Source organism: Opisthocomus hoazin, chromosome 1 (genome assembly GCF_030867145.1).
Source record: "Opisthocomus hoazin isolate bOpiHoa1 chromosome 1, bOpiHoa1.hap1, whole genome shotgun sequence".
Classification (NCBI taxonomy): Eukaryota; Metazoa; Chordata; class Aves; order Opisthocomiformes; family Opisthocomidae; genus Opisthocomus; species Opisthocomus hoazin.
Genome location: NC_134414.1, coordinates 99,103,435 through 99,128,283, shown reverse-complemented (window position 1 = coordinate 99,128,283; position 24,849 = coordinate 99,103,435). Strand labels below are relative to the sequence as shown.

The 24,849-nt window shown below is 36.6% G+C and overlaps 1 protein-coding gene across 1 annotated transcript in view; it reads left to right on the top strand.

The window, feature by feature from the left end:
• The window catches only part of CFAP47 (cilia and flagella associated protein 47), a 359,445-nt gene that overhangs the window by 142,257 nt on the left and 192,339 nt on the right, over positions 1–24,849 (top strand). The window contains exons 43-45 of the mRNA XM_075430383.1: positions 5,693–5,801; positions 6,730–6,956; positions 15,142–15,322. Coding sequence (XP_075286498.1) covers positions 5,693–5,801; positions 6,730–6,956; positions 15,142–15,322 — 517 coding nt within the window. The remainder of the gene's footprint in view (positions 1–5,692; positions 5,802–6,729; positions 6,957–15,141; positions 15,323–24,849) is intronic.

The following is a 24,849-nucleotide window of genomic DNA, read 5'->3' as shown; positions in this document are numbered from 1 at the left end:
CCATGTCAGAGGATAGTGATCTTTGTGGAGGTTTCAATGAAAAGTCAATCCAGTACTAAGCATCATTTGAAAATAAAAATTATTTAGGGAGAAATAGACATCAAAATGTGAAACCTCAGCATACTTTTCTAAAGAGCTGTGGTGTACCCAGCTTGAATGTTGTATGCAGTTCTCCAGCAAGCAAGATAATAGGAATAGGGGGGAAAAACCAAGAGAAATAAGAATGATCAGAAGGAAGTAACAGTTTCTTTGTGGAAATAGATACTTAAAAAAATAATTTTCTGTAATTAATAGATTGTTAAGGGACATGACGTGTACTTAAGATTATGGATGGTTTGCAGAAAGCTAATAAAGCAGCTGTGGCAGGATATACAAACTGAACCAAATGAAGTACTTTTCCGTACACAATGTTTAACTTACGTAACTCTTTCGGAAGGCAGCCTTTGGCCTGTTCAGGACACTGGTTGAGAGGGTCCCCTGGGAGATCGAGTCCTGAAGGGCAAAGGGGCCCAGGAAGTCTGGAAATTCTTCAAGGAGGAAGTCTTAAAGGCACAGGAGCAGGCTATCCCCATGTGCCACAAGACGAACCGGCAGGAAAAACGACCGGCATGGCTGAATAGGGAGCACTTGCTGGGACTTGGGGAAAAAAAGGAGGGTCTACCACTTATGGAAGAAAGGGCAGATGACTCAAGAGGAGTACAAGGGTCTTGTTAGGTCATGCAGAGAGTATTTGAAAGGCAAAAGTCCAGCTAGAACTCAGGCTGGCCACTGTTGCAAGGGACAACAAAAAATGTTTTTACAAATACATAAACAACTAAAAAAGCGTGAAGGAGAGTCTCCATACCTTATTGGATGCAAGGGGTGATATTGCCAACAAGGATGAGGAAAAGGCTGAGGTACTTAATGCCTTCTTCGCCTCAGTCTTTAATAGTCAGACTGGTTATCCCCGGGGTAGTCAGCCAACAGTGCTGGAAGACAGGGATGGAGAGCAGAATAAACCTCCCATAATCCAAGAGGAAGCAGTTAACGACCTGCTACTCCACCTGGACACTCGAAAGTTTATGGGGCCAGATGGGATCTACTCATGAGTGCTGAGGGAGCTGGCAGAGCAGCTGGCCAAGACACTGTCCACCATCTATCAGCAGTCCTGGCTAACAGGGGAGGTCCCAGACGACTGGAGGATCACCAGTGTAACACCTATCTACAAGATGGGCCGGAAAGAGGATCCTGGGAACTACAGGCCTGTCAGCTTGGCCTTAGTGCCAGGGAAGGGTATGGAGTGATTCGTCCTGAGTGCACTCACTGGGCAAGTGAAGGAAAACCAGGGGATCAGGCCCAGCCAGCATGGGTTCAGGAAAGGCAGGTCCTGCTTGACCAACCTGATCTCCTTCTGTGACCAGCTGACCTGCCTAGCGGACAAGGGAAAGGCTGTGGATGTTGCCGGCCTGGACTTTAGTAAGGCCTTTGACACTGTTCCCCACAGTATCCTCCTGGAGAAAGTAGCTGCTCATGGTTTGGATGGGTGTACTCTTCACTAGATAAAGAACTGGCTGAATGGCCGAGCCCAGAGAGTGGTGGTGAATGGAGTTAAATCCAGCTGGCGGCTGGTCATGGGTGGTGTTCCCCAGGGCTCAGTTTTGGGTCGGTCTTGTTTAAAATCTTTATCAATGATCTGGATGAAGGAATTGAGTGCTCCCTCAGTAAGTTTGCAGATGACACCAAGCTGCTTGAGGGCAGGAAGGCTCTGCAGAGGGATCTGGACAGACTGGATCGATGGACTGAGGTCAGCTGTGTGAGATCCAACAAGGCCAAGTGCCAGGTCCTGCACTTGGGTCACAACAACCCCATGCAACACTACAGGCTTGGGGAGGCGTGGCTGGAAAGCTGCCTGGCGGAAAAGGAGCTTGGGGTGAACATGAGCCAGCAGTGTGCCCAGGTGGCCAAGAAGGCCAACGACATCCTGGCTTGTATCAGGAATAGTGTGGCCAGCAGGAGTAGGGAGGTGATCGTGCCCCTGTACTCGGCACTGGTGAGGCCGCACCTTGAGTACTGTGCCTCTCACTGTAAAAACGACATTGAGTTGGTGGACCGTGTCCAGAGAAGGGCAACGAAGCTGGTGAAGGGTCTAGAGAACAAGTCTTATAAGGAGCGACTGAAGGAACTGGGGTTGTTAAGTCTGGAGAAGAGGAGGCTGAGGGGAGACCTTATTACTTTCTACAACTACCTGAAAGGAGGTTGTGGTCTCTTGTCCCAGGTAATTAGGGATAGAACAAGAAGCAATGGCCTCAAGTTGCGTCGGGGAAGTTTAGAGTGGAGATTAGGAAAAATTTCTTTACTGAGAGTGGTCAGGCATTGGAATAGGCTACCCAGGGAGGTGGTTGAGTCACCATCCCTGGAGGTGTTCATAAAACGTGTAGATGCGGCATTTTGGGACATGGTTTACCAGGCATAGTGGTGTTGGGTTGACGGTTGGGATTGATGATCTTAGAGGTCTTTTCCAACCTGTGATTCTATGATTCTATGATAACTCAACTGTCGTAGGACACTTCGGATACTGAAACTGTTAACTAGTTCAAAAGAAGTGAGACAAACTCATGAAAGTTAAGTCCATCAGTTTTTATTCCATGTAATGTCTGGTTGCAGTCTCTAGACAAGGAAGACCCTAACCTACTGGTTTCTGTTAGCAAATCTGAGAAGGATCTTTTACTTGCTATGATTTTATACTTTCGTCAAATCTCTGCTATTGGCATTCTCCCCGATTGTTTATTAGAAGCAGAAATATATACCCAGGCTGAGAAGAGGAGACTCATGCCACGTTAGGTATAGAGCCTGAAAACTTAATAATGTAGTGAAGAGAAAGGAATTCAAGACATGTTAATGGGAGGAAAGCAAATAGAAGAGATGTGGTCAGAAGTATGGGACTGTTAACTTCAGGTGGAAAGGGAAAAGAACATTTCTGACAGCCGCAGTGGTGCCTCCAGTGGTGAAGTAGTAACACCTAAATTTAGACACCTAACTTCTAGTCACTATTCTTGATAAAGAACTAGTTGACCTTATCATAGTAGGAAGCGTTAATGGCTCAAAGAAACCAGTGTTATGTCCTATGTGGTAACTGTTTCTGGAACACCTGGTCCTTTCAGCTTAGCAGAGTAGGTGGGATTCATTTAAAGGCTGCTGCAAGTGCAAAATTTTTTGTTATGTAGCATCTCAGGTTAGTAAAATTAAATCCCATCCAAATAATTATATAATTTTTAAGATAATGTGGTAAATCTCCTAGGGAAAGAGGAAACTGCAAGATAGCTAGCATGATTTTACAGCTGTGCAGTAAAGGCACAGGAAGAAATTGGCTTGCTTAAATATTGTGTATATAGCCGTAATATTTCAATTATACCAGTTTCTAATTGCCAAACAATTGTAGCTACCATGATGTCTGATGATCACATGGCTTTGTACAATGATGAGGCTTGTATCATTCAGATATGGAGTCGTGCTGTATATAATCTAATATATAATTTAATTTAGTGTTTCTGTAATTTCTTTCTGCCTAACTTTCCTTCCCTTTTTGACAAATGAATCAGAATAGTAATCAAGGTAAGACTGCTTCTCCATAACAATCAATGAAGAAGGTATTGAGATTCAAATCACTAGTTAGTCTTGAATCTGACTAGAAATCCTATCTGTTATTGCATCAACTACATATCTGTAATAAAACCAAGAAGATACACTGATTCAAATTAGGTGGCCTGCTCAAGTATGTACTTCAGTTGTTTTGAAACAATCTGTATGTTAACTTTGCTAAGCTTTGAAATGACAGCAGAAATTGTTTATAATATTTCTCAAGGATTTGTTTCAATATTTCTTTGTTTCTTAAGAAAAACTGAAAATGACATTCTTCAAATTTTTTGTGTAGATCTTTTCAGAGAAGAAATTTTATATTGGTTAACATAACTAGGTTATAGTTAGTATGGTTGCATTTTCTCTATATCTTTGTTTCTGGGAGCTAATTTAAATGTGAACAATCTGTGATTTTAAATATAATAATTTATTAAGTCATAGTTTAAGAATGGCAGCCCAGACTTTCATAGATAAATGTCTGAGGTAAAATTACGTGGTTTATTATGAGAACACTTTCCTAGCTGTTGTTCTTAATTACTGACTTGCAAGGAGTGCTGCAAATTCCTAGAAGCTATATATTCTTTTGAAATATCAGTCAGGAATGGGATTAGATAAATAGCTAATAGTAGTTCAACAGCTATTTTATTAACTATTTTTGTTAACAGTAAGCCCTACAAAATGTTGATACTATCTTGTTTTCAGCTGATGGAAAATGGAAATATAAAGCATTAAAACCATGGGGATACTAGCTAAACTCTCAGAATACAGGAAAATAGCTATTCTGTTCCAAAGCATCAGGAAAAATCTTCAGCAGAAAGAAAACAAGTTTGCATTCTATGGAGATCAAAAAGCAAGAATTTTTCAAAGCAAGGAGGGAAGTGGGAAAGTTTGTTCCTACCTGTAAGCATATTGATATCAACAATGACAAGAAAAGTAAATGGTAGTAGAATGGCATCCTAGCAACCAGTACCTTCATGAAATTAGTTGTATGTGCTGTGAGCTTGTTAACGATCCTTATGGAGCCAAAATACTGCGTCAAACAGGAATAATTTCTGTTTAAATTGGTTCCCAGGAGTGGCTATTAGTTTGTGTGTGGGAAACCAATTTTGCTGTAAGTTTCTTCTAATCCTTCTCAGGGAAGATTTGTCTGAACTCTTGAACCAAGGAAAGGGAGAAAATGCCATCAAAGTTGAATAGCTTTCCTTCTGCTAGGTCAGAAACATAATTGCAATGTTTTCAGCCTTAACATAAAGATCTGACGCAACTATGAATAAAGGTAAAATAAAAAGCAGGCTTGTCTTATGTTAGTGACCAATATTAAAGGAAAAACATTGCATTGGTTGGCAGATGCACTAAATGATGTAAATAAATTATTACCTTCATATATAGAATGAAGAATAAAAGACAGAATAGACGTTTTTAGGGTAGAGTTTTACAGAATGTGCTTTATGGAAATAAAGAGATGACCTTCTGTGCAAATTATATCAGTTGTGGCAGCAGTGTTTGATCCTTTACCTTGCAAACAGGAGAAGGTAAAGTAGTCCAAAAAAAGTTTGTGGTGAACAAAAAGAACTTACCAAAGCAACAGGAATATATCTGTTAAATCTCCTGCCTAGTTCAGATAGATAAATAGGTACCTAATTTGGATATCTTTTAGTTATGGGATGTTCTCATTGTGGCCTTTATAATTTGGAATACTTTTAGTGAGTTTTATTTTTTTTTTAAATACTTTTCTATCTTTCATTTGCACCTTTTTTTTCTTCTGTATTTATGGGTCAGGGTATCATTCAGTTAAATTATATGAGGAGTTGGAAAGGATTCAACTGAAATTTCTTGACTTTTCAGATTTAATATTCTCAATTAAAGGTACTTTATTATCATAGCAGTGTTTGAAATGATAATTTTCTTTTATTTAAAGAAAGTTTTAGAATAATAGGTCTCCTGAACAGGTAAATTATTTCACAAGTCAGATCTTACATATTACTAGGATATCTTTGTTTTAATTTTAATATTTCACCTTCTCTTTTGCATGAGTAGCTTTCTGAATTGTGTGGATGTGTATGTTCTTGTGTTTCAGATTGGAGAATTCATATACCTGGTAGAGGGAGCAGGTGATATACCTTTGCCTTCAAGATTGCTCCCAATGGATAGTCCAAATGTTTTGCATGTTAGCAGTACATTAGAAGGTAAAGAGAATAGAAAGGAGAAGAGTAAAATAGAGCAAATAGTAGAATCATAGAATGGTTTGGGTTCAAAGGGACCTTGAAGATGACCTAGGTCCAACGCCCCTGCCATGGGCAGGGACCAGGTTTCTCAAAGCCCCATCCAACCTGGCCTCTAACACTTAATTCTCCTTTGCAAATATTCTTTAATTCCCATGCATTTTTGTTAAAATTAATTAAATACATCTGGTAAAAGAAGTTGCTTATAGAGAAGTGTAAGAAGGGTCTTAGTGTGACTGTCAGATATTTCTTACAATGTTCAGTCTGCTGTCTTCAGAGCAGCAGCTGGTTATTAGCTATCTTTTCTATTTTAGAATAAAGGTTGTAGACAGGTGAGCCAGGACAAGTCATCTTTACCTAGAATTTTTCTAGTTTTAAAACATATGAGTTTTGTATACAGTCTTGTGATTTGACAGGCAATCTGATACTTTTGTCTTCAAACAGCCAGTGATAAACTGCTGTCAGTCCTATTTCAGAAACAGTGTAGCTATTTATTTGAAAAAATTGCTGGTGGCTTCTTTTAGAGGGGATGCAACATCATCTAGAGGGATAAAAGAGAGGCTGTATTGTGTATGAAGCAGAAAGAATTTTTTGAACTTTCATTACCATCATAATAGTAAGAACACTAAGGTCTTGAGTTTTTTATGAGCTATCAAAAGCAACCTTTGGTTTGGATATCAGGCTGTGTTAACCTTTATTTTCCCATTATGATTAAAAATAAAAATGTATTACTGGAGTAAATAGCATATGCTAGAGTAATAACATGTAACTAAGCGTCAAAGGAATTTTGTATTCTGACTTTTTGATGGAGATTAGGGTTTTTAAATACTCTATGCAGTTACACTAGCAGCGGACAAATGTGGGGGTTTTGTTTCTTTTTTTTATTTAACAGGTCCAAGTGCAGTAAAGCCAGTTTTATATTTGAAATGTGGCCTTGCTCAGATTCTTGAAGAAAAATTGAGGATTCCATTGGTCAATGAGTCAAGAGAGAGGGCTCTGGCCATTGCTGCACAACAGCAGATGTCAACTATTGAATATGAAAGAAGAAAGATCACGGGGACTCTGCAGAGCAGTAGTGTTCGAGTTGCAACTGCATTGTTAGGGCTGTCGAGCATAGAGGTGAGAAACACAGTAATCTGTTACTGCAATTATTTAGTTGTTCTTGATTTTTAGGAGTGAATTTTTTAAATTTCAGGAAATAGTGTGAGTTATGTTTTTTTTCACGTATTCTGTAATCTGTTGTTTACTAATCCCAGTTCCCCTCAAACACTGGATTATTTTATATGTTCATTCTGAAGCTGCTTCCTCACTCCATGGTGTTAAGACATGCTCCCTTTAAGAAATATTTGCTACAGTTAAAAAAAGCATTAATACTTTACTTCAGTTAGCTTCTGAAAAATACCTATTGATTAAAAATATTTTCATAAGCTATGTAATAGATAGCTTTATTAGTATCCTTCCTTATGCACATTTTTGTAAGAAATGAAAATTCTCGAAATGGACTTTTGTTTTTAAAGAATACACTTTGAGAATAAATCAAGGAGCAGGAAAGGCTTTTTCTTGTCTTGCAATCAACACAAAACAACTTTGGAAAACCACAAATCTTCCTTATAAGCTATAGCTCCCTACTTGTATATCATTCCAGCCTAGAGATATTTTCCCAAGATTTCAACATCTAGAAATAAAAAAGCCCTCCCAAGGTAGTCCATTAAATATTCAGTTAGTACTGGTGAGCAAATTTATAATAACAATATTGCCAAATAAGCAAGCTCTTTTCTTATGTAGAATTCAAATGTAACCTTCTATGAATGATAGCCACACTCTGAGTTTTAATGTGTTGTGAACCTGATGTTACCTTGTCTCAGACAGATTGCTGGGCAGCTGTATGTTATTCCAGCTTTCCAGTTCAACTGTTCCCTGAACATGGTTCCCAGGGTTACATGATTCCTAATACTAAGAGGAAGAGAATTTTCCGTGGTGTCTTGCTGTTGCTATATGTATGCCTTTTATTTACAGATAATTTTAAAAAGTAGTATAAAACAAATTAAATGAAGAAAAGTGAAAGAGTAGATTTAACAGGTTATATGTTTGTAGTGGGACAAGAATTGTAATCATGTAATCTAGACTCAAATATTTCCCTTTTGGATTACAGCTAATCCACCTCTGTGGTAACATTTTATAAACTTTTCATAACTGAAGTCCTTTAATATCACAGTCACTTAGCAAATACTTGATGAAAGACCTAACTGCTCTGAAGCTGTGGGTCTAATCAAGACAGAACATAAAAGGAACACTCTTTGTACCACTAGGTATGCTAAAATCAAATGAGAGTTCTAAAATTACTTGTATCGTAGAAGAGCGGAGGACAATTGGATTAGTTATAAAATACATAATGATGGATACTAACACCAAATAATTTATCCTGTGAGAAGTGAAAGTAATATGGGCAGAGAAGTATTTTGCCCCGTAGAATCACAGAATTGTTTATGTTGGAAAAGACCTTTAAGGTCATCGAGTCCAACCATTAACCTAACACTGCCAAGTTGCCACTAAACCGTGTCCCTAAATGCAACATCTATACATCATGGAATACCGCCGAGGGATGGTGACTCAACCACTTCCCTGGGCATCCTGTTCCAATGCTTGACACCCCTTTCAGTAAAGAAATTTTTCCTAATCTCCAATCTAAACCTCCCCTGATGCAACCTGAGGCCATTTCCTTTCGTTCTATCAGTTGTTATCTGGGAGAAGAGACCAACATCCACCTTTCCACAGCCTCCATTCAGGTAGTTGTCGAGAGCTATAAGGTCCCCCCTTAGCCTCCTCTTCTCCAGACTTAACAACCCCAGTTCCCTCAGCTGCTCTTTATAAGACTTTTTCTCTAGACCCTTCACCAGCTCGTTGCCCTTCTCTGGACACGTTCCACCAACTCAGTGTCGTTTTTACAGTGAGAGGCCCAAAACTGAGCGTAGTACTCCAGGTGCGGCCTCACCAGTGCCGAGTACAGGGGCACGATCACCTCTCTACTCCTGCTGCCCACCCTGTTCCTGATACAAGCCAGGATGCCGTTGGCCTTCTTGGCCACCTGGGCACACTGCTGGCTCACGTTTAGCCAACTGTCAACTAACACCCCCAGGTCCTTTTCTGCCAGGCAGCCTTCCAGCCACTCTTCCCCAAGCCTGTAGTGTTGCATGGGGTTGTTGTGACCCAAGCGCAAGACCTGGCACTTGGCCTTGTTGAACCTCATACAGTTGGCCTCAGTCCATCTATCCAGCCTGTCCAGATTCCTCTGCAGATCCTTCCTACCCTCGACCAGATCAACACTCCTGCCCAACTTGGTGTTGTCTCCACACTTGCTGAGGGAGCACTCAATCCCCTCATCCAGATCATTGATAAAGATATTAAACGGAACTGGCCCCAAAACTGAGCCCTGGGGATCATCACTCATGACCGGCCGCTAGCTGGATTTCACTCCATTCACTACCACTCTTTTGGCCTGGCCATTCAGCCAGTTCTTTATCTAGTGAAGGGTACACCCATCCAAACCCTGGGCAGCTAGTTTCTCCAGGAGGATACGGTGGGGAACAGTGTCACAGGCCTTACTAAAATCCAGGTAAATGACAGCCACAGTCTTGTAAAGAAAATCTTGTCATTGGTTAGGAGAAATGACATGGAGAAATTCTCCTATATAGTGATGTAGGAAAGACTTTACACATTAAAAATATCTCAATATGGTAATCCACTATGCAAATTAAATTCTGAAAAGTGTTCCTAATCATTTTTTTGTCATAAAATCTTTCTTACTGTCCATATAACAGTGACAGTATAGAAATTCTGGTGGCACTTATTGAAGAAAATTTTTTTAGTGGGTCTGGCGTTCTGTGATTAAATTTGGAGCCGATGTGGGGGTTTTAGGTTCATTGTCTAAAGTGCCCCAGTAATGCCACCAAAAGATTCCGTCAAAAGTTCCTGTGGTTTGATGAATTATTTAGGCTTATGAAATCCTTTGGAACATATGTTGTAGGTTAGAGATAAACCTAGAATCTCTGGAATCCTGTTACTCTGATTTCTGTTCCACCTTTCTACTCACTTCCTGCAGGTATAATTGTGTTATATAATGGATGGACAGAAGGGGAAATGCCCTGATATTATTACTACTTGGTCCATTTTTTTGCCTGTGAAGTTGAAGAATAAATAACCAAATAATTGCATGCTTTCTATTGTTATTAAACTGTACATTTTACTCATGTTTATTTAAATCACACAGAAAACAGTAATAAAGATAGGCTATATTCTTGGAGACAAACTGGATATGCATGTTCAGTAACTTGTGCTGTATGTTTTTACTCAAACCATCTATATGCATGGTTAAAAGTCCTAGGTATTTTTGTATTGTGTTTTTACTGCTTCTTTTTCTTGCTGTGATAAATAAAGATCTATTTTGATTGTCTTTAATGATTAGAGTTGCAAAAAAAAAAAAAAAAAAAAAATTTATCTCTTTCCCATAGAAGTTGTTGTGCTGATCAGAACCAATTTATCCAGTTGGATTTTTGTGCTAAATGGTGTTACTAGTGGGCCAGTATTAGATAACGTGCAAGCAGAGTACAGAAGTGACAGTCAACAAGTCTGAGGAGCTTGGAAATGGACATTCAATGGAAAGGAGAAGGAGTATTAGCTAAATATTTATTTCTTTTACTTTAAGTATTAGATTAAAATCAGCTCATTAGAAAGTTCTGCTAGAAATAGAATTTTAATAGCTTATTTTACAGTCTTGGGCACTGAAGGACTTACTAGCAACAAGGTTAAGTAGTTAAACTGCCATTCTCCCTCTCTGACCCTGTGAAAGTAACCTCTACTGCCAACACAATCCAAACCATTTGTTAAAGGGTTTTTTTTTTTATGGTGTTTAAACTTTGTTATAATTAAAAAAAATAAACAAATTTGAGACCAAATAGCATCAAAATTTAATAAAGCAGTTAGAGCCATTAAGTAATGAAGAGATGGGAAGCAAGGATGCTAAAGCAATAGGAATCCAAAGATACAGATCTCAATATTTGAAGGAAAATGAGAGACTGAAATCAGTAGCCTTATGCTGTTTAATTCTATTAGTATATGATCTATAAATATACGAAGCATAAAAACCTAGAAATTAAATAATAACTTGGCTACATGCCCATTTCTGGCTTTTTTTGTTGTTTTTTTCCGTTCTTTTTAATGAAAAATGCTTGTAAAGTTCAGAATTTTCTTTTTTAAGTATACAATTCTGTTATTTCTTACCTCCTGAGTATTTCTTTAGTTTAATTCCTTCTAAAATATTTTTATGGAGTAGTAAAGGGAATATAGGATCAAACTCTCTGCCACTGTTAAGGTTGGGACTGGCATTATTGTGAATAACTACAAAATGCCTTTGTTAATGATGAATAAGAGAAAGCCAAATGTGGGAAGTTTAGGTGAACAGAGATAACAAGGGAAGAAAAAGGGTATCTGGAAAGAAAGGGCAGAGAATGTGGAAGAACACAACTTACTTAGATTGAAGTTGCTAATAGTTGTAAGTAGAGGGGAAGTGAATAAAAGAAAGAAGGAAATAACAGGATAACTAGAATTCGGTCACTTGGGTATGTGAGGGGAAGGATATTGCTGTCAGTGGAATGAAATTCAAAATAACATGCCCCAGTTTTCCTTTTTTCTAGAATCTACCTAAATAGGTAGAAGTTGCACCCAGTGTCTAGATACAGGGTTCTTTCTTCATAGTCACAGATGCCAGTAATCTCCTTGTGTAGTTAGACATTATGATGTGAAAAGAGGTCCTGTTCTACAAGGATCCCAAAACTAAAGCTTGCACTTTCCGCTATGTCGAAATGTGTCCTCATAGTTAAGCTGCAAATAGTTGTTACTTAGGCTCCATTTTGCCCCCCTTCAAATGAATGGCTCATGTGAGGCTGGACACCAGTTCTCTGTATCCTTCGCCATATTCCCGCTGTTAGGACATCATGTGTTTTCTTTCTGTCCATGTGACTAAGCAAATTTAAGTATTTTTGTCTGAGTACATCATGGTGGTGGTGATGAGTTTTAGTTTTGATCAATGGAAAATGAGCAGAGAACTTGTGCTCTTGAAGCTATGGCTTCTGCTGTTTGGCTGATGTTACAGGATCTCATCCCTCATCTGTCCAGCTCTGATCTTCAAAGTTTGTGCTCTTTGTAGTCCCTCTGGATTCGAGAAGGATTTTGTGACCTGTGATCTGCCGTGGGATTATGGAGAAGTTGTAAACTCAGTTTGAATAGTTTGCTTTTTTAAATACAAGTGTGTGGGGTTTTTTTGAGAAAGAATCATGGTGTCCTTGAAGAGAGAAGATACTGTAATTAAAAAGTTACATTAGATACGTTTGAATGGGAATGAACTTTTCACAAAAGGATCTGTGGTCAGGTTTCAGTTTGTCGAAGTTATAACTGGGACCAATGTCTTTTATATTACATTACTTATCTTTTGGTATGGGATTAAGGGAGATGGAAAACTTGATTGATCACAGGGATTCTGAGAGACTGAGAACATAAAATTCTTTTATTCATGAGGAACTATTTTAGAAGTTAATTGCTAGAAGGAAGAAACAGGGCTAAATTAGTATTTGGAAGATAGTAGCGTGCAAAAAAAGAGTAAGGTGCCTCAGCACTCTTGAATAGAATCTGCTATCCTTTACGCATAGAAAGTACAGATGGCAAATCTAAGAAAATACTTTGGAAAATCAATCAGTCTGAAAAAAATCAAGTTTAGTTCTGATGCTTTATATACCCTCCAATCCTCTTTCAAAAAATTATTCTAAAAAAGAAATTAATCCTGGGAACTGAATGCAATTGCTGTTCTTAATTGGTAATAACACTTCCACACTTGGAATATCATGAACGGTTACACTGATGAAGTACATGTTGGAATCTGTCTTATTGTAGAACAGCAGCCTTAGACCTCCAATTGATAATGAGCGTTAAAAGTATTAAATTCCTTTTAACTCTGACTGTCTTGAAAAATACTGAAAAGGAGGAGAGCAGCTGCAATATTTACCTGCATTTTGTTGGATATTTTCTCTTTTCTTGGAAATACTACCCTTCGAGGTAACAGGCTTTAGTCTTGTGTGTGCTTGCATCATTTTCTTTTTCCTTTTCAAAAAGATCTAGATCTCTCATTAAAAATATTTTCATCCTTTACTCTTTGACGAGGTACCAGGAAATATTTGAAATTTTCATAGACTATGTAATACTAACCATCTGTCTTTTTTCCTAACGTATCTTTAAAAATGAGACAGTGTGAGCGAGGATCTTAAGATAAAAAAGCAGTGATTTTTTTAAATCATAAGATATCTCTTCAAGGTAATTATAATTTAAATGTGTTCAGTGCTCCACCAAAGGTCATCTTACGATCATATTTTCAATTAAGACTTCCCAAAACTTTTTAATTATATTGGATTTATTTCAGTGTTGGAGAATAATCTAATTACCAAAATCAGTTGTGGATATAAATTTATATTTGAATATGCAGAAGATTGAAGTCATATTTAAATTGGTAAATATATGTAATTCTTCTGGTTTGGAACTTCCCATTACAAGTGAGAATGAAATATCTTTTTCCTCTTGCAAACTCTTCTGTGATTTCAGTCTTATCAGAGAGAAATGGAACTTGCTATTAATATAGCAACTGAATTAGTAGCACTAATTAATTTTTTTATTTATTTATGTGTGTGTGAGAGTGGACTATCAGTGAACTTCTAGTCTTGCATGATAGAACTAATAGTGAGTTCATATTTTCAACTCACATAACAATTCTTCTTGTCACTTCTGTAAATTATATTTGCACTGACAAGTGGTGCAAATAATACAATAAAAAAGAACCATATTAATGTTTTGTTTTGATGAGTATTTTTTTTAGTCACATACATCTGTCCAGTTGTGCTTTGTAGAACAAGAATCTTAACTAGTAATCTGTTTCTATATTTAACGTGTCAAAATACTACATTAGCAACTAAAGCTTAACAGATTCCCAAATTCCATATGTACTTTCTGTTTAACACTGTTTTGACACTGTGGATGGATAGATTAATGAACAAAACAAAGCAATGGCAGAGTGTAGGTCTGCTTTCTAAAACCAGCAAGGGAATATGAGTTTTGTGTTAAGATGGGGGGGGTGGGGAGGTGGGGAAGACAAACCACCAGCCCAAGGCAGAACCCCAACCCAGTTGATGTGAACAGTAATTTGACCATTTTAACCTTAATAGTAATCCTTAAGAACAATAAAATTTTATTTTAAATTGCCTTTTTGAATTCCCACAGTGGATCTCCATTCTTTGTCCTATTGCAATAAGTACTGTGATACCTGGTGTTCTGGCGATGTTTAAAACCAATAGGCTTTCAGAATAAACCAGTTTTCCTAGCACAAACTGGACATTTCTGTATTTAGCTATTCACTAGATTGGTTTCAAGATAATTCACAATAGTCATTAATTCAAAGACTTGTCTATAAAAAAGTTGTGACCAATTTCAGATTTTAAGTTTGTTCAACTTACAGTTAATCTTGAGCATTGCAATTATACTCTGTTAGTGGATTGGAAGTGGCAATTTTGAGCCAGTAGTGTATTAAATCGTTGCATTATTTCAATAGTGCTATCTCACCGGATTCAAATTTAGTTCATTAAGAGGTTTAGATGCCTATTTGAGCTTGCCTTTGCATACTGTGCTAATCCCTTACGAATGTTTCATGCTGTTGATTAGCAATGCTTTTTACCAAGAGGAGGAGCTTATTTGTCCCTAAAATTAATTCTGAATGCTTTGGTTTCTAAAATATATTGTCAATGCTAAAGTATCAAAGATAGCTCAGCTAACTATGTAGTTATCCCTCACAAAATATCAAAGTAGTTTTTCCTTTTCATGCTTTTTATTATTCAGAATCTTTATGAAGTAAAAGAAGAAACATCCACCTACATGTGATACAGAATATGTTTTTCTTTTCATGTTTTTTCACCCCTTTTCTTGCCTTCCCTGAATACCTTAAAGGTTTGCAGAGTGGATTCTGGGCAGGAGGTGATTTTACTGTAAATCTCAAAATGCATTTTTGTTAAAATACTTTTTCAGATGCATGATGTATAAAAAAATTGTACAGGACAGTCTTTATTTAGAAGGATCTCTCAACAATTTCTATATAACTTGTCTAATTACCACTTCAGTTTTAGAATTACACCCTTAAGCCTGTATAATTTTATGTTTCTTAACTGAAATTATTGAGAGGATTATTCATATGTATGCATTTTTCCTTCACTTGCAGAGGCGTGCACTCCTGAAACCTCGTAAATTCCCCCCAGAGTTGAAATATGTGGATTACAGCGTAAAAGTGAGCATGCAAGAATTCTTTGAGGTTCCTGAGAAGTTTTCTATTCCAGTGTTGGCATCAAGCAGAGTTAATTTGAAAGTTCCATCAGCAAAAGACCTTTCATTTCAGAAAACAGGTAATAATAGTCTTAAATATGATTAATTTGTGGGGGTTTTTTCCTACCTGATAATCTGCATTTTTAAGGGTTTTCTGAATATATTCAGAAAATGATGTTTCCATTCTACTATTGATCAAATCCTTAGCCTTGTCTTTGTCATCACTACCCAAGTTCTATCTTTTTAGCTCAAAATAGACCTTTCTATTTGATCTCGGTTTTCTCAAAGGCACACAACCACAGGAGACTTGCTTTAAGAGTCATTTGTTTGGTTCGTTTATCTGACAGATCCTGAATTTGTGCTCATTTCTCAATTCTACTTCCCATCCAGCACTGATCTGTGCTCAAATTGTGCCAGTTATACCACATATGTTTTCTTGTTTGCTTCTCCTCAATAATTAGTGTTAACTAATTGTATACCATTTTCTCCCTATCCTTCATCAATGAAAAGTTGTGTGTTGGTCTTCAGAATGGTCTTGTCAGCTATCGTCAATCTCTGTTGCCTCTAATTTTTCTGGTATCTTAAATTTTATACTGAAATCTTAATTGTTTCTTTTTTGCTTGGCTTTCACTTTGATCCCTCCTTTACTAGTTGACTTTTTTTTAATGCTTTATTTAAACATATAAAGCACTCTAGATTGCATTTTTTAAAAAGACTTGAGTGGCTGATGTAACTGGAGTTGTTTAGTCTGCAGAAAAGGAGGCTGATGGGAGACCTTGTCGCTCTCTACAACTACCTGAAAGGAGGTTGTGGCAAGGCGGGTGTTGATCTCTTCTCCCAGATAACAACTGATCGGATAAGAGAAACTGGCCTTAAGTTGCACTAGGGGAGGTTTAGATTGGATATTAGGAAAAATTTCTTCACTGAAAGGGTTGCCAAACATTGGAACAGGCTGCCCAGGGAAGTGGTGGAGTCACCATCCCTGGAGGTATTTAAAAAGCATGTAGATGTTGCTCTTAGGGACATGGTTTAGTGGTGACTTGGCAGTTTTAGGTTTATGGTTGGACTCCATGGTCCTAAAGGTCTTTTTAAACGTAAATTATTGTATGATAAAATTTGTGTTTATATTTACCTGCCAGGGTATCTGTGCGTGGTTATATCATAGCTAATGTAATGTCCCACAAGTATCTGATAACACAAATAATTTTTGGTTTTGCTACTTGAAATGGAAGTAGGAGTTTCCTTAGCAAATGTAGTAAAGGCTTGAATTATAGTCAGTTCACCAATGTGAAAAATCCATGGATTTTTTTCGTCACTTCTTTTCTTGGTCAGTAGAGGCCTTCTGCATGTTTGCGCAGTTCACTTCTCCAGCTGTCATCAGAATCAGCCATGTGCTTTCATATGTATGGTAGTTTTTATACTTGGTGTATCCCTTGTGCTATTTTGTTTCTTTTCTGGAAGAAAAATGAAGAATTTCTTGATTATTTCTGACAAATCTTTTTGCTACATATTCATCCTACTTAGATTACAGTATCTGTGCTGTAAAGCATTTAGGGTGTCACTGGACACGTTTTTAGGAAGATGACAATAGTTATTGCAGTATTAGAAGGAAGACTAGCCTGATGAGTAACTAGAGGATGAGCAGTCTGTAGAAGTTGTAGACCAGATGTAACACTGAGACCTGAAACATTTCTTGAATGACAGAGTATTTAAATCCTAGTTAAAATGCTTTTGTTGTCAAGTTAAAAAATCATTGTCTGTGTTTGTAATAATTGATGTAGAGATAAGCTAAAAAAGTCATAATGGCTTTGCAGGAGATTCTTTGAATTGCACTGTAGAAGAGGGGAATACCAGCTGGGAGAGAGAGCAAGATCTGCACACACAGATATGCTAAGGACATAATAAGACCTCCATCATGATCTCAGAACAGAAGTTGTTAACTGACCAGATGGCAGGTCACTGTCGCTTAGCAACTCCTCAGATCATTTTTGAAGTTGAAATGTGAATGAACATATCTGAAAATTTTGAAACATTAATTGATAAAATGTAGTGAAGAAACTTCATTAAGGAAGTGGTTATTTTTCTGTTTAGTTCATGCTGCTTCTTTATCCATCAAAGGAAATCATTAAAGTATCTGAAAGAGGGAAGTAAGCAGTGGAAAGTCAGAAACTAAATCATGCTGCAGTGAACACAATCTTTTTGATATTTATTTTTTCTTTCTAGGACACTTAAATAGTTACATGAGGAAGTAGAAAGGTCAAGACGATGCAGAGAACTAAATGGTGCTTTGGTAGTGAATTCAGAGAGATGGTGAGCTGAAGAACAGGTGAAAAACAGGAGCTATGATAACCAGCTGATAGCATGAAAACAAACAAAGATGTGCTCAGTACAAAGACCATACTGGCTGATTCAGTGTGTTTGTTGTGCTAATGAGGAAACACAGGAATATTTACCGACACTTAGGAAATCTAATATTGTGACAGAAGTTCCCAGGTGGTGTTCCTGTGGATGGAGGCAAAACATTGGTCTCATCTGAAAATTTCAACTTCATTATGTGAAGAAGCAGCAGTATTTTAGCCATGGTGGTAGCTTTCCTTAGGGTAGGAGTAGATACTTCTCTGAAGAAATGACTAGAGTGGTTAGATTTATGAAGAAAAACAAAGGTGGAAGCAAGCTACCTAAAATCAATCCTTGGATCAGAATTTCTTAGATTCCAGTAGCAGGAAAAGTGTCCAGTCAATAGTTTACGAACTCTGCCAACAGGGAGTTAGAAGGTAAAAACTGATGCCACTCAATATATTTTCTTGCAAAATAGATCTTATTTAATAACTTTATTACATTTTTTGGCAGTATTACAGATCTAATAGGTAAACATATTGTATTTGTTTTCTTACTTCCAATATGACATCTTGATCAAAACCCAAGCCATATACTTGTAAGGAACTAAAATAACACGTTGGCCAGTTTGAAAAACTGTAGCATATTTTGTTGTTAGTGCGTTGCTCGAGAGTCATCAGAAAGTGAGCTCTCGGGAACCAGTACTTGTAGGACAAGGTTAACTACTTTTCATCAGTAATTTAGAAGATTATGTAAAGTCTTTGTTGACTTAGCAATGACCCAGATTTTGTGAAGGAATAGTTAGTTGGAATGCTATATGATTATAAACTATGTATTTTAGTGTAACCAAACATGTAGTAGGTTATGTGGAACAGAGCCTGCATGATAAACCAGGTCAGAGGCAGATAGTGAAAAGGACCAACAGTCACACAAAATTATTATCTCGGTGTGAGCTCTTTCTTAATGCTGCAATGGCCAATGAGGTCTACAGGTAAATTAGAAGTGTAAGAATTGGGGAGATGATCTTGTCTCAGTACACAGTATTGGCATACAAGAAGTGAAAAGTCTGGTGTTTGTAAGAAGTTTATGGAAATTCTGAAAGAATTTGAAAAAGACAAACCGCAAAAATGTTCCAGTGCTAGAAAAGAAAGCTTAGGACAAGGCCAACCGTGTGATCACTTAGAATTCTGTTTGCCTGACAAGCAGTTCTAGCAGAGTCCCTGTAGTGTGTCAGTGTTATGTGACCCAAGAAGTTTATACTTACTGCATGTGGAAGGAGATCATCTAGTAAGCCTGTCATTAGCAGAATGCCAAAGGACACAGCCTAATCCTCAGCTCTGTTTCATACTGAGATTCTTAGGGATCCTTTGGTTTCATCTGTGCACTGAACTAGACCTTAAGTACCCCCATCCTCTTAAAGCTCCTCTTGACGTTAAGCAGAATTTATCTAGTAATTCTTTGCTCTGTAAAAATTTTGGTATGCAAGAATATCACATCACATACCACAGTGATTATTCACTGTTGTCTCAAACTGGATCCTTAAGGGCTTTAGATCAGCATAAGTAACCTGGGAAATCATTCAATCCCCGTATATAGCTCGGGACAAAGGTAATTGACAGTAAAACTTTAATGCTTTATAAACCAAAGGATAGTGTATTGAGCAGTTAGAAACTTGTGTTAGGCCTATTTAACATCAAAATAAGTTGCCTTTTTCTTAGTGGTGTGTTATTAAAGAATGAAAAGGCTAAAATGCTAAGTGGAATTAAAATAATGGCTCCAGATTTTAAGCAACAGAATAGCCGCCTCCAAAAACAGCTCCGTGCTTCACCAAACTAGCAAGTTGCTGGTTTCCTTGGATAAAGCATTGGTAGCAATGCTTTGACTGTCTTGCCTCATCTGTCTCTGTATGCATGTGTTTCCAGAGCAAAACCAGTAAGAGGCCACTTCATGATATAAAGCACAATTTCATTTAGAGGAGCCCAGTAAATACCCAGATTGTCATGGCTATTGATTTTTAGTCTGATATTTGCTGGCAATTTAAAAATTGCAACATATTACCCCCAAACATGATAGTTGATGATTCCGTGTTAATTATGAAAATGTTACCCATGAATAAACGTCTATAACATTGATCTGATCTCAGTATTTTTCTTATGTAGACTATAATTTTACTTAGAAATATTTACTGCTAAAGTTTTGATTGCCTTACTTTCTAATAAATAAAGTGCAGAACAACTAACAATCAAGAATAAAATTTTAAATCATTTGGCATGCATCATTCTTACTGTTAGAAATGAAAAATATTTTTCAGTGTTTCCCTTTTGTGTTTTATGTAGTCATATCAGATAGCTGAGTAAAAATGTTTACTTGCACTGTATCTTTTACAGATTGACTTTTTCATGTTAGTATTATTTCCTAATCTCTCTCTATATTTTCTTGATAATTATATACTATGTTTTTAAATTTACATTAATATCTTTTCATGACCTGTGGTCAACTTTATCTCCTTCTTTCTATGACTTTTAAATATTGTCACATGTACTTGATCAACATTGGGTTTAATCAACGCAATCTTTTTTCATCTTTTATGTATTTATTTATTTATTTCTCCGAAGGAATTTACTGGGCCCTTAAATCTATTTTCCAGTAAAACGTTATCACTAATTCTGTTGTTTCGTCCCAGTATTCCATTGTCCCCATGCTGTATAAATTTTCCTGCATATTAGGGTTTTTTTTAATAATGTCTTAATTTTTTAAAGCAAACTTACATAGTTACTGTCCAATAACAGAAATTTTGTTATCTTTTCATTTTGCTTTTTAAATTTTGAGGTCTTATTCTATCTGATATCATATTAAGACTTTCAGAGTTCAGTTCTACGATTTAACTAACAGTATAGTAATAAGAATTTGATTACGTTTAGTGGGTTTAGTCATCCAGGATAGTGAGGCACAAATGGGATTAAGATGTGTAAGTGGTAGCATTCCTCTTTAAGCTTCCTTCATACAAAGGCTTTATTTAAAATGTGATTCTATTTCAAAATAAGAGTCTGAAAAATGATAAGTCTTTATCTTAATAGTTTTTATTCCAGCTTTTTCTATTGAATAGCTAATTCTGCTATATATGTACTGGCAGAAAGTTGCTATGGTCTTGCAAAAGTGAGAGGGAATTAAATATTAGACTGAATATGTCTGGTTGGTGTTCAATACCTGCAATAATGAATTCAGTGGAGCTGTATTTGCTACAGGGGTTTTTGTACTGTGAAAAACTTTTGGAAGTCCTCTCTCTTATGCTGGTGTGTGAATAGGCTTTCTGCCATGGTGAAGAAGGGTGTAAATCCTCAGAAAACGTATCAGAGTACCCTTTACCTCATTCTCTGGTCAGAATTGAGATTCAGAAAATTCACTGAATCCTGGAGTCTGACTGGAGGAAGAGCATGTGGATAGACTGCAAAGCCTTCAAGCTTACTTGTCAAATCCTATGGGGATTCATTTGCCATCGCTTTAGGGCTCAGGATGCTGATAGGTGATTTAGGTTTTCATCAGTGAGCTCTGACATCATCTTACATGAGTGTCAGTGTCAAGGCTTATTTTTGTCTTTGATGCGGTCTTGAGACTGTTGCGTCTGTGAGGCTTAGAAGATACTGCTTCTCTAAAGCCAGTGACAGATCTGATGTTGGCAGTGCCCATTTCTCCTCATCACTGGGTCTGGGAGGAAGACATTGGCTTCTTTTTATTGTATTTATTTTATTAATTTAATTTCATTTATTATTATGTGTATATTTGGACTGGTCCCATGCTGTGACTGGAAGGAATGTTGTGCTCTCCCAGTGGCACTCCCTCTCTTCCTTCTAAAGGTGAAAACACAAGAAACTTTGAATAGAGAGAGAGGTTTTATAGCTCAGAGTTGTAGCGTGATAAGCATCCATCTGCCTTCACATATTTATATTTAGGATGAAATAATAATCTAAAATTTAGAATATTTTGGTGTTATTTTGTAAAGGTACATGTTTTAGAGCTTTTTAATTTAGTTGCCAGTGTCACTGACTTTGTAATGCACATATATGTTTATAATCGTGATCATTTTTTTTTATAGTTTTGTCTAAAGAGTTCCTGCTATGCAGTCTTATTTTATAGAACTGTGTCTGTATAAAAGACAATGCTCTTTCTGTAAGTAAGGTGCATGTTTGACAAGTCAGAGCTATTGTATTAGCTCTGTTTAATAGAGTTTACAAGCAGTTTATGTGCTGTGTATTGCTGCTCCTGTCTAGCGACACAACACTGATTATGGTTAGGAAGGAAGGAAATGGCAATGGATCTTTGGGTAAAACTGTGAAAACCAAAACAAAAATCCATCCCATTTGTCTTTTCAGTAGTGAAAGTATAATGGGAAACTACAGTGACAATAAATATAGTGATTTGAATGTTTTCAGTCAATTTATGAAAAGGACAAATATGGCAGAAGAGATGGAAGGTTATAGCTTTACAAGTTAGTTTGTGAAAAGCCCATTTTTTCATATCTTACATTTACTGGGAATTATAAAAATTTACAGCCTTTTAAAGTGTTTACATGAAGTTGTGCTTTGAATGTTGTCAGGTTTCATTTTTTATTCAGAAGATCATAATTAGGGGCCTTAATAATAGGCTGAAAATGTTGTGTCCTAGAATATTGGACACAAGAATAAACAAGGAATAGCCTCTGTCTCTTCTTCCTTAGCTCCTAGAATATCTTAAAAATTAATATGATACTAATATCAGCTTGGATCTTTCTGATGATTCAACAGGCAGAGTACTCATGAATTATTGCATTTTGGAGTAAATACTCCATGCTAGAACAAGAAAGAAGTGGAGTAACATTTGAATTAGGACTATATTGGAAAACCTGTTGGCCGTAAAAGTAATTTTTTGTTGTCCAAATCTAAAATGTCAAGATTCACGTTTCTGGTCTCCTCTCTGTGCTTGTTCTAAATACTGATGTAATGTTAAGGAGTAAATAAGAAAAAAGTAATAACACAGATTTTTAACACCTGATGACTAGTTTCCAGAGCTTAGCTTTTAGTGCAGATTTGGTATAGTTTTAATGACAAAGGAACACTAATAGCATATGTAGATCTATGGATTTTTGTAGCTCAACATCAGTGAAAGTAAATCCTAATTACATGTTTGTAATGATAGTTATCCTGTGAACTCTTCAGCCACTGTTGTTTCTAGAGGGACTCAATGGAAATTTGTTCTTCCTCCTATTTTCTGTGTATCATTGATTTAAAAGAACATAAAAAAATATGCTACTGTTTGGAAAAGATGTGGAAAAACAGCTTGTTAATGAAAGATCAGGTTTAACTAAGTTTTAACTAAGCAGAACAGCTTGTTCAGCAGTTGGGTTTATTTAAACAACATAGTTTTTGTACTAAATAATGTCATATATCAAAGATGAAATAGCATAGGTTAAAATGTGGGGAAGGACTTTGTTTTGCAAACTGATGTCTCTGAAAATGTTTGAGAAATCTGCAAAGTAGCAGATCACTTAACTCACACTGTGAACTAAAGCTATTAGCCTCATTTCCCACTCTGTATTTTTCTGACTTCAGTTCCCTCTTACTCTTCCATTAAGGATTTTTTTTTTAATTTTGAAAAACAAGGATCCTTGAGTGCATAACTGGAAAAACATAGTGTAGCTATTGAAAAGTGCTATTACCATTTTGTGAAAGTGAGAGTATTACTGAAACATCATAGCCAGTTCTGATTTCCATGCTTCAGAAGGGAGATTACAAATGAGGAAGGGTTCAGGAAAGTGCTATAGTAATTGTTTCAAGGTCTGAAAGCTTGAATAGCTTGGCCTTTCAGTGATCTCTGAGGGAAAGGGGTCCTGTTCAGGTTACCTGTAAGTACTTAGAAAGGGACAATATGTCTGACTGTAAAGGGCTCTATGCAGAAAGCATAGTGCTTTCTACATAACACATAGATTTGTAATTAAGTGATTTATGATACCCTGTAAAATTATGTGAAGTTCATTAAATACTGGCACAACCTCAAGAGAAGGAACAATCTTTCTACCACTCAGTGTTATAAAAAAGAAAGTGGAAGCTTTCCCAAGATACACACTTTTGTTCCAACAATCAGGCTAGGGCTTAATATAAGAATTAGTTGGTGAAATTCTAATGTTAAGATAATGTTCAATAATATGTCTTTTTGGTATTAAAACTGAAATAAACATTTGATGCAATCAGATTATACAAATGGGAAGAATAATGAAATACTTAAAAGCTAAAAATACATAAAAATAAATAGAACTATATATTTATAGACATCAGCTTGAAATAAAGACCTGAAAAATCAAAGCTAAAGTGAAAATTAGTTGAATGATTAGGGAAAAGAGAAAAATCTTTACTCTGGAAGATGAAGTGGGTTATCAGATTTCTCAATATACATAAATTATTTGCATCAAATTTTAACAGGAATTAAGGACCATCATTCTAGTACACTCAAAATTTGAAACATGTAATTCAGGCATGTGTAGGATCTTCTCTGTTGTAGAAAGGGAAACATTCTACAGATGAATTTGGTCAGTTGCCTGAATAATACAAGATACCAGTATTTAAAACTGAAGCACTATAGTGGGTATCCAGATATCAGAACCATAAGTGTTTATCCCAGAGTTAGGAAATGCTGGAATTTTCTGGAACAGGCTGTGCCTTTAGCTATTGTAACATGACAGTGGTGATGGCTTTGAGTAATGAAGAAAAAAAATGTTTAGAATTTCCTGATGTAGACCGCCTCATGTATTTGTATGTGACAGTTCATGGGTACTAACTACAGCATGCGAGTACTTCACAAGAAGGGCTTCCTGTTTTTTTAGATTTTCTTATTTCAGACTGTTTTTTTGTTTGCAGTCTTCTGCCTTGAGAGGACTTTACATTACCAATCATACTTTTAGCAGAAACCTGACAGTAATACCATTGGCTAGAAGCATTCTAAAGGGAAGAAAATATATGGGAGTAAATGATTGATAGCAACTGATATGCAAAAGCAATACAGCAGCATGTCAGTTCCAGCATATCAAAACTTTTTAGTATATATTGTAATAATAACCAAATACCAACTGCTATTGCCACGTAATGATAAATATCCATATATATATGTCACATCAGTAATGATAAATTTATGCAGTTCTTTAAAATAGTAATAAGATTTTAAGTTTCAAATGGATATGCACCTAAGCAAGTATGTCCTGATATATGCTTACTCTGTTTTATAAGCATGTATGTTGTTGAAC